At 53.3% G+C, this 14,027-nt stretch overlaps 1 protein-coding gene across 7 annotated transcripts in view; it reads left to right on the forward strand.

Annotated features, from left to right (window-relative positions):
* Positions 1-14,027, forward strand: part of KIRREL3 (kirre like nephrin family adhesion molecule 3) — a 340,739-nt gene that overhangs the window by 315,660 nt on the left and 11,052 nt on the right. For 5 of the 7 annotated variants that reach the window (XM_049800735.1, XM_049800738.1, XM_049800739.1 and 2 more), the window contains 5 exons: positions 723-849; positions 6,589-6,689; positions 6,805-7,003; positions 8,157-8,192; positions 11,365-11,472. In XM_049800735.1, coding sequence (XP_049656692.1) covers positions 723-849; positions 6,589-6,689; positions 6,805-7,003; positions 8,157-8,192; positions 11,365-11,472 — 571 coding nt within the window. The remainder of the gene's footprint in view (positions 1-722; positions 850-6,588; positions 6,690-6,804; positions 7,004-8,156; positions 8,193-11,364; positions 11,473-14,027) is intronic. The other 2 variants (XM_049800737.1, XM_049800736.1) reach the window with 1 other exon arrangement.

A 14,027-nucleotide genomic window follows, 5' to 3' on the forward strand; every position in this document is an offset into this window, starting at 1 on the left:
AATTAGCTCCCACACACACACGTTTCCAGCACGGAAACGCATTGCTCCAAAAGCCGCTATTTGTTGTAGAACTGCCATGATTTTTTAAATACCACCAGTGCTGGGATACTGCTGACAGCCTCAGCCAGATCGCTCTGCTTCAGCAATTTTCAAGGTTTAATAAAGCTGTTAATTGCACTGCTGGGGCAGGAGGGCAACGTGGCTGATAGCCACATTGCAGCCAGTCTGTAAGGAGGGCTTGCTAAAAGCAGCTGAGGTTTCCCTGGCTATCCAGACCTGGTTTCCAGGGGGCTGCCAGCTCTCCAGGTTGGTTTCCCACCGCTTCTGGGTTTGAAATCCCTAAGTCAATCCTGGCAGCCTCCCCTGCACCCGCAAAGGTGAAAATGCAAGTGTGGAGCCTGGTTCTCTCGATGGCTTTTCTGCTCTGGGTTACAAGGCAGCTATGTGACTGCAGCTACCAAAATTTTCTTGTGTTTTGAACTTCTTGCAAAACTGGTCTTTGTAAAAATTCAAATTAATAGGAACAGGACTTATATTTCCCCCCCCCCAAAACTGGATCATTTCTTTATTCCTTGGTCAACAGCAATAAGTGATATTTCCATGCCACATAAGACTTTGGGCTCATCAGCTTCATTTTCTCTAGGCTGCCCTGGAGTTTGTAACGTGTCTCTTGTTCTACTTCGCATCGGCCCTCCCGAAAGCAACCCTCTCCTCTCTTCCAGGTCTTGAGCAATGAGAACAAGCTGACCCTGAAGTCCGTCCGCCAGGAAGACGCTGGAAAATACGTGTGCCGAGCCGTGGTCCCGCGGGTCGGCGCGGGGGAACGGGAGGTGACGCTCACCGTCAACGGTACCTCTTGCTTTCCTATTGCTATTCTGTCCTGCCGTCTCATTGCTTTGTTCCTGTTGCTCACATTGCTGAATTATCCCCTCGGCTATTTGCTTCCAGAGCGAATCCTACCCACAGTTGGATCAGGGAGGGTCCTGCCCTGCAGGCAACATGAGTAAATTGGATTTTGATTCATTTGCCTGGAGATGCATGGGTTAAAGCCAAAAAACCCAACATTATCTAAGACCTGCATGGTTCCTTATTATCAACAGGGGTTTATTGAGTAGTTGGGAGCTGGCATCTTTAAATCTTTAATAGATTTATCTTGCAAAACTCTTGCAAGGTCGGAGAGCACTGTTGTCTCTGTTGTACATCCAGAGAGCTGGGAATTGAGCCTGGATCCGAGACCAGCAGCCTAATCACTCTCTCAGAGCCCATGTGAGGACACCAGTGCGAGGCAGCAGTGCTATATAGCTCCTCCACGGCTTCTTGGGGCTCACCCAGCACTGTGTCAGGATGTGGCCCAGACCCACACCCAGAGCTCTGGAGTTTAATGATGACCTGGCCAGGACCTTGCAGCAGCCGGTAACAAATTTCAGCCTAAATATGGAAGGGAAAGAGCCAGGCAGGCTGCAAATAGTAGAAATAGAGTATGAATTTTGCATTGTCTCTCACCTGCATGACAAACTGGCAGGCTTCAGTCCCTGCTCACTGTCACAAAGAGAAAAAAATAAGTGGGGAAACAGCAGAGGCAGTAGCAAGCGTTGATTTTAAATGCAGATAACGCAGATGGGTAGGTGCCCCATCCCTGGAAACATTCAAGGTCAGGTTGGACAGGGCTCTGAGCAACCTGATATAGTTGAAGATGTCCCTGCTCATTGCAGGGGGGGTTGGACTAGATGACCTTTAAAGGTGCCTTCCAACCCAAACTATTCTGTGATTCTATAATGCTAGAAATGGAAGCCAAGGGCAACGCAGCAGGGAACTGAAAATCAACCACCCCCTTGACTTCAACTCAGCTACTCGGTGCCTGCATGCTCCTTCCCTGGCGGCTGCTGGGTTTTAATTACAATTAAACTAGCTCATGGAAAACAAAGTAACAAATTAGCACAAACAAAGAACCTGCTCCTTTTCTGACACCTACCAGGCACGTGGCCGCCTTGAACACAGAGCAAAGCACTTGGCAGGCTCCGGGCCGTTTTCAGCGTGTGGCATAGAAAAGCCTCTCTCAAGAGCTTTGCAGCGTAAGCTTTTCGCCTTGCAGAGCTGACAGGGGAGCAAATGAAATCCGTGCCGTGAGGTTCACCGCTCAGCTTTGAGCATCTCCCAGGAGCCGACTGCCTGCAGCATCCCATCCCACTAGGACGTGCCGCTGGGGGATCCACTGCTGGGGTTCGGTGCAACCCCAAGGTGACAACAATGGGACACGCCATCACAGGCGTTGAACCCTACACCAAGGGAGAATCCCACTCCTCCAGGTCGATATGGTCTCCTGGCTCTCCAAGCTAGAAGAACCAAGGTGGGCAAGCACCAGAGCAGCGTCCCCAGGTCCAACATCCACCAAGCCCCAGGGTTTGGCTGCCCGTCCTGCAGCTGGAGCAGCCCTCCAGCTCCAGCAGCGCGGCATGGTGTGTCTAATCCAGCTAATGAATTCTGCTGAGTCTTTTCTGCTGTAATTTGAGAGGGAAGTTGAACGCCTCATATTTTCAAGTGATTTTAAATCCAGAGGGTGATACAATTGTCTTGGTATTACCAGGTACCTTTCTCCATGGGCTGGGATTCGTCACAGTAAAATTAGGCATTTAGAAGTGTCTATTCTGGGCTAGCAGCATAGACTCTCATCGGTGCACGCAGGCTTCGAAGGGGCTGATCCATCCCACCGAAAGCACGGGGACCCCGACTGAGGGATCTTCATCTGCCCCAGCCTGAGCCTGCAATCCTGCCTGTAGCAGCCCATCCACTCTCAAAACAGTCTCAAATTGTGGCAGCACAATGCTGGGGTGGGAGAGCATCCTCCTGCCCTCCCTGCAATCGGGTCTCACCGCCCTCCCCACCGGCAGCCTCGCCGGTCAGGTCTGCAGTTGCAGAGAGAGGCTGGCAGCCCGTCCCTGTGCCAAAGCGTGAGGCCACCAGCCTGAAAGGAAGGAGATATGATTCAAAGTCTAGTTACGGGGAAGGAGGATTATGCAAACGAGCAGCGTTTGGCAGGGCCAGAGCAGCAGAGGCAAAAAGGAAGCGAGGAACTGTTGGTGCCATCATAAATCAGCAGCAGTCGGATTTATGGCCCCTGCAGGAGCCAAAGCTTCTCGATGCTCCTGACTGCACACAAGCCTGGTTGAAGCTCCCACCCCGGTAGGAGAAGCACCCCAAGATCAACTTCACAGCAGGATTGCCTGCGGTACAGTCCGTCAGTGCATCGTCCTGGCTTGGCAGGGGCTGCTGAGCAGGGACCACCACCCCTGCCTGTCTTGCTCTGCAAGAAGACGTTTGTTAGAAGGGCTGGACAACCCTGGGTGGCTAATTCAGGATTTAATTTGCCTGGGATTCACCACGACAAAGAAGCTGAGCCTGCCAGAGAGCTGAGAGCACAGCAGGGGCTGACCTGCTGCACTGCTTGGTCAGGAGAACATCATGGTGTCCCCCTCAGCTCATGCCTGCAGCAGCCCGTTGAGAGCTTCATCAAGCATGGCTCCACCACTGCTTGTGGATGGAGTCCTTGGGATGGTCCCTTGCAATTCCAGGCAGCCCAGGGCTTCTGCAGGAAACAAGGAGTTAAACCGGCCTCTCCTGCCAAGCCATTTCCAACTTTGCGAGGGCTTGGGAGGAAAAGTTCAGGTGGACTCAAGCAGGCTGGAGAAGTCAAGGCCATCTTTTCATTCCTCCAAGGCTCCCGAGTCAGCAAGCTGCCTTCTCTTTTGTGCGAGCCGCCAGAACCGCACAAATAAATTGGCACCGGCGTGCTAAAAATAACCGCAACCAATAGCTCCATCATTTATATCCATAGCAACATTGTTTAAAGCCTTTTTCCTGCCTGTGGGCTGTCTCACACTTAGCACTGAATGCCAAGCCGGAGATTGGCAGCTTTTTCATAAGGAGCCAGAGCCTGGTGGAGAATCAAACGCCGGCCCCAAATGTGAAGAGGCTGCAACTTCATGCTATTATTTCTGGGCATGTTCATCTCACAAATGGTCTTTAGTCATACGCTATTATCATGATGATAAGCCTTCGACTCTGAACTCCTAAAGCAATAATAAAACCCAAAGCCGTTGGCATTTGTGCCATTTAAAATCCACTCGCCTTGGGGAAAATGATCCTTTTAATGATTATTAAGCTATTTTTCTCTAGCGTCACCCAGTCTTGGAGCTCTTCCAGAATTTATAAGTAACATACAACCATTGAAATAGAGAGAAGATGGCTTTTTTTTATTATTATTTAGGCCTGGCCTACAGATCCCATCGCTGCTCTTGCCTCTGTTGGCTTGGGATTCAGCAGGGATCAGGGCAGGCGAGCAGGAGGATCACCTAGCACATGTTTAGCTAGCCAAGAAGCTCATCCTGCATGCCTTGTGCCACCCTTGGAGGATGTTGGGACCAAACGGGTCCCCATCGCATGTCCCGTCCAAGGGGAAAAAGCCCCAGCACACATTTAGGGCCATCTGCCCGTCACACTTGGCTGTTGGCACGGTTCTGCTCTTGCACCAGACGTGGGGAGTGAAGGCCAAGGCTAGCTGGCGTTGCCACCTTGGGCATGCTTGCAAAGAGCTATTTCACAAAGGCAAGGTGCCGTTTGCGTCCTCCTGAAGGGAGGCAAAGCAAGAAACCAACCGAACTCTCCTGAGACCCCAGCCAGCACTTCTGAAAGATGGGCTTGCAGCGATGGATAAAAGAGAATGCACTCCTTGGGAGCGTGCCTGGAAGAACATCTTGAAGAAGAGCATTTGGGCAGAAAACCACAACAAAAATGTCTTTTTTTGTCTTTTCCACTAACATACAGCTATGACCACTACATCAAAACAAGTCCTGACCTTCTCCTTCACGCACAGCTCCTGCTATTACCAATTTTGACGGCAGCTCACTTTCAGCAGTAATTTCCTGAGCTGCCAGAACCGTGTGTCTGGTCGCTGGTCAGTGAAATGCACTTCACAGAGCTAGTTTTCCGTGCATCTCACCTAGGAACATCACAGGGGAGGAAGGATAGGGCTGTATCTCAGTGGGAAGTGTCTGGGGAGTGTGAAGGTTTGGTGCAGGAAGGTGTTACTGGGATAATTTCAGTAGGCAACTGTATGTATGAATGCACCAGAGTGAAGAATTTAGCATTTCAGTACATCTTTGTGCATTCTGCAGATTCATAAATGGGCGATTTGGATGACAATCAGTCTGGGCAAATCTGTTTCTCCCCACTTTACCCCAAATCCCTGAGACTTTATTCTTAAAGGAACACAACAGCGGCAAGGCAGGCTGAAAAAATGGGAAAAGTTTCTCAAATCCACAAAGGATGGGAGAGAGGATGAGCACAGCAAGCTCTCCCACTCCAACCATCCCAGAGAGCTGGACTCAAGACCCAGCTGAGGTTGTCCCCAGCGGCATGTTGGCCTCTTGTAGCAGCTTCTGTTGCATCTTTTCCACTTTGCATGGCCGGTATGGAGCCCGATGGTGTTTGCACATCGCTCCACACGTGTGCATGGATGGGCATGACACCAAGACTGTGTTTTCTGACAAACTCAAACCCAGGAGTGGCAACCCAGACTGGACATCTGAAATATCCGAGCTGGGGCAGGGGGGGATCTGCCAGCCCCTGCCTCTTCCCTCTCCCTGCCCCGTGCTGCCTGCCTGCAGCCCAGCTTGTTGCTGTTTTCTTTTCTGCCAGCGGTAAGCCACTCATAGAAATGCAAATCTGCTTTAATTAAGGAGGCTAATAAACAGCAATTAGGATCCCAGCTCTTGTGCTGGATCCCTTGGGTTGATCCCTTCCCCAGGGAGAGGTCCCCTCCGCAGGGCTGTTGGAAGAGTGGGGGACACGCTGATCCCACCAAGCCGTGTTCTCCTCTCCAACCCCTTTTCTCCCGACCCTGTCTTCAGGATGTCCACCAAGGGAAGACAAGGACTTTGCCCTTCACAAGCCACCTCAGCCAGTGCGTTCGGCCTCGTAGTGCTCAGGGAGAGCCTTTCCCAGCCAGGCTGGGCTCCTTTCGGCATCCAAATGGCACAGGAGAGCCCAGCTGATGGGGTCCCAAGGCTTTTCCAGCAGAAATTTCTCCACCGCATTGGGCAGGCTGATGGCAGGTCACTGATGGTGGCTGCCGGTCAGTGCCTCCTGCCCTCCTACTGCTTCCTTAAGCACCTGGGGAACAATTAGTGTAATGGTTGCTTAACAAATCTGGGAGAGCACAGAAGAGGAACACCAGATAGGCTGGGGTCTTGCTTTGCTTCTGGAGCAGAGTGCCCTTCTCAGAGGCCGGGTTCACCAAGGAGATTCCCGCAGGGTGATATAGTCACGGTCCAACGCCGGGGATGTGGGAGCAGAGATGGGGAGGCGGTGGTGCTTTGTGGGAGCTTTGCAGAAAACCAGCAAAAAGCAAAGCCCCACTGTGTCCCTCTGCGTCACAGAAGGCGAGGGAGCTGTTGCTCCATCCCTCCCCCTCACAGAGGGACCCCAGTGTCCCTCCGTGCCTCTGCTAACACCCCCCCGCCCAGTGCCACCAGTACCTTGTACTGCAGCCACCCATGTGAGACACCAGCGTCCCTCTCCTCTCTCTTGCAGGGCCACCCATCATCTCCAGCACCCAGACACAGCACGCCCTGCACGGCCAGAAAGGGCAGATCAAGTGCTTCATCCGCAGCACCCCGCCGCCAGACCGAATTGTGAGTACCATCCCATGGGGCAGCACCTCGTAGGGCATGGTGGGTATCCTGCACCCTTTAGGGTGCCCTACGGTGGGCAAACCTGCCGCAGGCTGACCCCTCTCTTGCTTGGCAGGCTTGGTCCTGGAAGGAGAACGTCCTGGAGTCTGGGACCTCCGGGCGCTACACGGTGGAGACGGTCAGCACAGATGAGGGCGTTATCTCCACGCTGACCATCAGCAACATCGTCCGAGCCGATTTCCAAACCATTTACAACTGCACTGCCTGGAACAGCTTCGGCTCAGACACGGAGATCATCCGGCTCAAAGAGCAAGGTGGGCATCGCTGAGGAGCTGGGCAGTGGGAATTAGCACCCGGCCGGGCTGTAAGAGTGGGGAGATGCTGTGAGAGGCAGGAGGTGCTCAGAAAAGCTCTTGGGATGTCAAAGAGGAAATTAGGAAGGATAGTGAAAATGCTCTGGCCGTGCTAGCTGTAGGATCGCATCCTTAAGGTACCTGGTCCTGGCAGAGGGTCAGGAGGTGGGACAAGCCCTGCAAAGTCTCTGCTTGATACGGTATTGCCCCATTTTGCCTGTCCCGCTGAAGGTGGAAGGCACAGGCCAATCCTGCACCCCTCACTCCCTGCCCTACGGCACAAGGTGATGCCACTGCTACAGGCTGGAATATCATTTATAGCCTTGGAGAAACAGGAATGGCTGCTCCTACCAGACCCCACTGCTCCGCGGTGATGGGAGCAAGCCGGGGGAAGGCGTTTGGGCTGGTGGCAACCCTCTGTCCTGGCCACCAGCCACGATGCCAGCACGTGTTTTGCAGGGCTGGGCTTACCCACCCAGCCTCAAAGGCACCTCGAGCAATTCTCAGGGGATGGCCAGGAGATTTCCTCTCTCAGGGCTCTCCATAGCAAGGGAAGGAGATGGCTTTTGTGAGGAACCCTGAGCTCCTGGAGGGACTCCAGTTCTCTTCTATTTTATTAAATGCCAGGGCAGGCAGGTGGATTGTCCTCATTAAGCCGTGATTTATAGGCAAGGCTGCCGTCCAGATTAAATCAGAGCTAAATGAACCCCTTAAAATTAGCCTTGGGCTTCTTCCAACGCAAACAGAGCCAGTGGTTTTTCCAGGTCGTCTGCCAGTCAGCGGGAGCGCTCAGCGGCAAGCCTGGGTCCCGGCGGAGGGTGGCCGGGAAGCCGAGCCGGGTCGGAGCCGGCGCCACAGCATCCGAGTCCGCAGCCAACTCCGCATCTGAGATCCGAGCATCCCTGCTAGGGGGATGCAAGGGGACACCCCTGCCCTGGGCAGTGGGACACCGTAGGGTGGCTGAGGATGCCGTAGGGTGGCAGGGGACATCCCCTTCATGGGGACATCCCTGCGCTCAGAGCAGAAAGCGGAGCAGAGGGCTGAGCGCTCAGGAAGACTGACGTGTGCGCTTGGGCTGTGCAAGGCTGTGGACACTTGCTTTATTTTCAAACAGGTACGGAAATGAAATCAGGAGCTGGTATTCAAGCAGGTATGGAAATCATGAGCTGACGGTGAATGTGAATTGTCCCCAGCCATTACCACACCTGAGGACCCGGCGTCCTCCTCCTGGCCCGGCAGTTTTTGGCAGGGCAGGCAGGGCAGGGCAGGGTAGGAAGGGGTGTAGAAAAGCTGCAGGGCAGTGAGTGGGGCATGGACTGAGAAGCTGGAGTGGTCCGGTCTCTGCTTTGCCACTGACCCGCTCTGCAAACCAACACTGCCTTTCTGTGCCCCAGCTCCCCAGCCACCGAGAGGGGGATACTATTATGCAGCCGCATTTTATAAGTGCTGCAAAAGGGACCACTTAAGCGCTATTATGGGGCAAAAAAGAGGGAGAAGTACAAGTTTACGGGGTCATTTCCAGACATCAGCTTGTCTCAGCATCTTGGGAGAGTGCTAGCCAGCAGCCAGAGCAGGGCTGAATGGATATTTGGGCAGATGCTGTGGGATGTGCTGCCATTGTGCCTTCCTCGTCCTCTGCACCAGAGCAGGGTTCATGGGGGAGCACGTAGCCAGAAAACTGCTCCTCATCAGCTCGCCCTTGTCTTCGGGACACAGTTTACCATCCCAGCTGCTGGTTCCTGCCACTGCCCTTTTGCATTTACCTTTGTTTTCAGCCCAGGAGAGCCCAGGGCACTTTCCTCACCCCATTCCCTGCATGATTCTCCATCGCCTTCATCACCATCACTACCTGCTTCTTGCTTAGCTCTGCATTACAGATCCCACTCCATCAAAGCTGAGAGAGCCAGCAAGCGCTCCCAGGGACCCCAGGCTCCTGTCTCCTCACCCTTTTGCTCCATATTCCCCTGGGAGAGCCAAAGAAATCCCACGACGAGTTACCTCCGTTGATAGGAACACTGCCTAACAAGTGGCCTCAGGCCACCCGGAGAAGGAAATCCCGGTTTCTTCTTGCTGTGGCTCAGCTGGTGTGTTGGAGGATGCTGGTTTTAGGACGAGCTCCTTGGTGCAGCTGGAACCAGCTCCAGCATCTGCTACGTGAGCTCTAGCTCCAGCCTTGCAGAGCACTCAAGGGGACTTGCCTTTTCACCGGAGGCCCCGGGGGAATTCTCGCACCACAATGGTGAGCAGTCTCAGCAGGTTTGGCGATTGACTCAGTGGTGACTCATGTCACCTGTGACCTCGCTCGAGTGACAAGTGACACATCAAGGGACCAGCAGGCCCAGGCAGAAAATTCATGAGCAAGCCAGAAACTGAAACGCATCAGCATAAACCACCAACTGAATCACTTGAAACAACAAGCTAAGCGGGGAAAATTAAAGGCTCTTTTTACATCAAGTGTGAGCAGAAGAGGCTTAACTCAACCAGCACCATTTTTTTACCACCCTGCAGTTCTCAAAGTAGGGCTCAGGCCCCATGAGGCCCCATGGCCACTGCTAAAGGGTAACATGAAGTGACTTTATAACTCCCCTGTCCCAGCTGCGTTTAGATAACAATGAAGAAACCCTTTGCTGACTACACGGGAAAGATGCTGGTGGAATTACAACTCCCCCCAGTCCTACCAGTAAGAATGCATGCCCCTTAGGAAGGCTGAAAGGCACAAGCAGGATCTGTGATCTCAGGTCCAGGATGAAATTCATGGTCAACACCAGCTCCACACCAGTGGACAATGAGAAATGGTTTCCTTATCACCAAGTCGAGTGTCAGCCATCAGGGTGCAGGGCTTTGCTTCTCAGCTAGATCACCCATGTGTCCCCACGGTCCAGCAGCATTCACATTCTCCACCTGCACAGACGAGGAGGAAAGAGGACCACCTCTTTGTATCCATTTTTCCCTAAATTCGTCCCATCCATTGGCAAGGCAGGAGCTGCAAGGAGAAAACACACATTGGAGGTGTCCAGGAAAGCGGTGAGGACACACTCACCCGGCTTAGCCGGCCATCCTGGAAAGGGTTACCCCTCTCTTGGCCGCTGTGGGGTCACAAGAGCCTATGAGGATGCTTAGGGAGAACAGGAATGGGGACCTATAGGTTTCTGCTGCTTTTGGGGAGACGCTCTGCAGGATGCAGTTTATCATCCCAGCCAAAGAAGGCAATTTGTGGTACCCACAGCTTTGGTGTCCTGCGAGTGGGAGTGCTGCCTGTCACTGCCTGGCAATAATCCAGAGAGCAGGCACCAACCCAACACTTGCTGTTAAGTAGGAGCTGTGCTTTGAGGGACTGGAGGAACTGAGCAGGGAGATAACAAGGCTCTCGGGCTGCAAATCTGACCCTCTCCACCATAAATGTGATTGCATATTCCACCCTCCCCGCACCTCACAAGCTGCCGCCTGGATCTGCGCAAATAAATCAGCTTTGCTGGCGGAGCTGCGGTCTGAAATCCCCGCCGGGAACCCGGCTACAAAGTTATTGTAGGCAGAAGGACGCGAGCATGTAACCCCCGTGCTGCGGCAGGCTCTGCTCCTCCGGGCTGCCTCCGCAGAGCCCAGCGCGCTCATCCCTGTCCCACAGCCCTCGTCCACCACAGCCGCTTGGCCTCTGCTCATCCCTGGCACGGGCCAGCCCTCCTGTCCCGGTCCTTGTAGCACCCTCAGGGGTTGACGGAAGGAACACGGAATTGATAAGCCAAGGGCGAAGGCAGATTAGGACATAAAACGGACAGAGGCTGTGAATGATGGCTCTTGGGTTAATTCATCCATATATACTTAATAGCGCCTGCTAAGACAGCTGAGCTACCGCCTCTGGCAGGCAGGCTCGGTGCCCGACTCCATCCTTCCATCCCAGTTCTAACCTCTCTCCCAGCCTGCTCTGATGCCATTTCTCTTTCTTAATAATATTAACACGCTGTCTTCTTTTGCACTTTTCATCCTTTAGAGATACTCATTCATTAAGCTGCAGGGTGCTATTGAGAGCAGTTGTTAACCTGCTCTTCTGGCTCCCTCCTCTTCTCTCCCTCCCAGGGGAAACTGAGGCACAGAGAGATCAGGGCTTGCACAAATTGCAGCGCACACCGATGTCCCATGGACAGCCCATGCCGGCGTCACCCACGCAGGGACGAGGGAGCGGGGAAGGAGGTCCATTTGGCCCCAAAACCCTCCCCAGGCTCATCACCGAGCCGCTTTCCAGTAGCCGGGGGTGGGTCCCTTGGGGAAAAGCCACCTCTCCGACCTTCATCCCAGCTTCATGCTCCCTCTCCTTCCTCTTGCAGAGTCGGTGCCGATGGCGGTGATCATCGGAGTGGCCGTGGGGGCCGGCGTGGCGTTCCTGGTGTTGATGGCCACCATCGTCGCCTTCTGCTGCGCCCGCTCCCAGAGGAGTAAGTGTCTCCCCCAGCTCCGCTGCATCCCTTCGGGCAGGGCTGGGGCTAAAACCTTGGTGGGGGGTGAATAGAGTGGGTCACAAAGAAATCAGCAGCTGAATTTACTGACACGGCACCAGCACAATCTGCTCCTCATGTTGGTCTACCAAATGTTCAGCGCCACTGGGCTGCGAACGGCAAGGGAAAAGGAAAGGGTTTTGGAGCATGTGGAATAAACATGCCAGGGTAAATTCTAATCCCCGTTAGCAGCACAGGCAGCTCGGGAGGTGTGCAGGGGTTTCCTGAGGGCAAAGGGATTGCAAAGGGACCTGCTCTCAATCCCTCCTTTGGAGAAATCCTGTTGTCCAAGAGGAAGAAGCATCCTTACCATGCCGCATCGGTGCTTAAAAACCCTCCTAGGTTTGTGCTCTCTGTTCTGCTTCTGTTTTAATTCTATTTTTCTAGATGTAAAATGCATATTTCCTAGTGGGAAATTACAGCCAGCTGAGGGGTTTTACATGGGACGTGGGTTTTGAAGCCTGGCTGTAGTGGGAATAAAAGTTAAAGCGACATGAGAGATGCAGGTAGCGGAGAAGGAGGAGTAAACAGCGTGGCATCATGTTGCCTCATTGAAAAGACACCGGGAAATTAAAGGAGGATTGTTGGCTAAATGAAAAGGCATCAAACCAGAAGGGAGAGGATTGTGATTATTTGAAGCATCTCAGGCCACGGGGGAGAAGAGGACATACTCAACGTTGCTTCTGGCTCGGGAGACGTGTAGTACGGATGCCGGGATGCCAAGCTCTGTGTGCGTGTGCCAGAAAACCCAGTTGTTTTTCTTTTCTTTTTATTTTTCCCCCTCTTGATCATTTGCAAAGCAATCAAAGACACCAGCCTCCTCCTGGATTTGGGTATGAACGTATGGCCTCCTGCGGCAGAAATGTGTTTAATTTTAAGAGCAATAATGATGCCTCTCCCTGGTTTATCCCCTGTTTTTTTGAACTCTTGCAGCCTCCATGAGCAAGTATTAACAAATTAAATGGGGGGCAGTCACTAATCTTGCTTTTTGCGGAAGGATTGCTGATGGACAGGACCCAAGAGCAGGCCAATTCAATGTCGAAGAGATCATTCAGCAGTGATGGGCAATTCAAGCACCTGAAGAAAGCAGGGGCCAAGCCGTGTTACCATGTCAATGATCGGATGTAATCGGCCATGCTTTCCCCACACGGCATCATTCGGAGCAGGGGCAAGCATGTGGTTCATTATCTTCCTCTTATTTGATGTAACCAGATGGCACAGCGTTCTTTACAGGACGTACGATTTAACACTAATGCCATGACAACAGATCAAAGACGTGGTGCAGGTGCCAGCTTTCAGAGTCCCTCGCAAGCTGGAAGCGTGCAGAGGATGGGCAGGTCTTTGGGGGAAAAAGCAGAGCTTGTTCTTCCAGGAGGGGACGACCTCATCCCACCCAAATGCCTTGTGTGATTCATCCCTTGGATTCCCAGGGGTAAATCAGGAATAAGAGGCGTTTTCCTTCCTAGGGATGGGAGGATACATACTGGGAAGAGGGTACTGGGGACACGGTGGCGTGGCAGTGTTTGAAGTCCCTTTTCTCCGCTGTGTTTCCAGTGCTGTCCCACTTAGGACTTTTTGGTCTCCTATATGCAATGAGCTGCTGGGTCTGGGCATCTTCCCTTTATTCTCCCCGCATTGCCGCTGTTCGGCACCTCCCACAGTGTAGGATGCTGTGGAGACCCTGGTTGCCATGTCCTGGGGAAAGGTCTGCAGCATCCCGGGACCAGAGCACGGGTCCTCGTGCTTCCCACAAGGTTTCTGTGCTGCTTTGCTTTGGGATCGGCGCAAACGAGCAGCAAGAGATCATCCAAGAGATCAGCAAAGATTCTTGCCCTGATCTCCCTTCCCTCCCCAAAGTGAAATAGGAGGAGGAACAGCTTAACCTTTTCCAGAGAGCCGGACCCAACACCAGCTCGGTAACAGAGGCTTTGCCGGGTGCTCGCCAGGGCTGCCGCTCGAGAGGAGTGGGATGATGCGGTGCTAACGAAGCAAATCCTGGGTGCAGGTGGGGTTCCCCAGCCTGAGATTCGTGCAGGGAGCAAGGGGTGCTGGTGGCAGTGGGGCTGCTTGGTCCCCCATCCCGTGCCTCCAAAAGCCACTTGGAGCTGCCAAAACAGGGTCCCTCCTTGGTTTTGGGGGGGAGCTGGGAGCAGCAGCAGCTAAACCAGTCCCTGAGTAACACCCATGGTGCAAAACCCTGCAGGGGAGGACTTAGCTGTCCCAGGGCGAAGGGCTTTTATCCCAGTTTTGCAGGTGCTAATGCAAACTGGATGCTGTGGCAGCTATCTCCAGCGGCAGGTGAGTGTTAGGAAGGTAGAAGCACCAGGCTAAGAAGGTGAGGAAAGGACTTTTCTCATGGTTAGTGGTGTGAAATCAGCAGAGGTACTACAGAGAGCAGCTCAGGAGTGATGGGACCAGCGGAGCACATGGATATCAGGAGAGGGACTCATTTCTTACCTGCAGATTCCTCTCCCAGGACAAATACCGGAGCATTG

Source organism: Accipiter gentilis, chromosome 5 (genome assembly GCF_929443795.1).
Source record: "Accipiter gentilis chromosome 5, bAccGen1.1, whole genome shotgun sequence".
NCBI lineage: Eukaryota > Metazoa > Chordata > Aves > Accipitriformes > Accipitridae > Astur > Astur gentilis.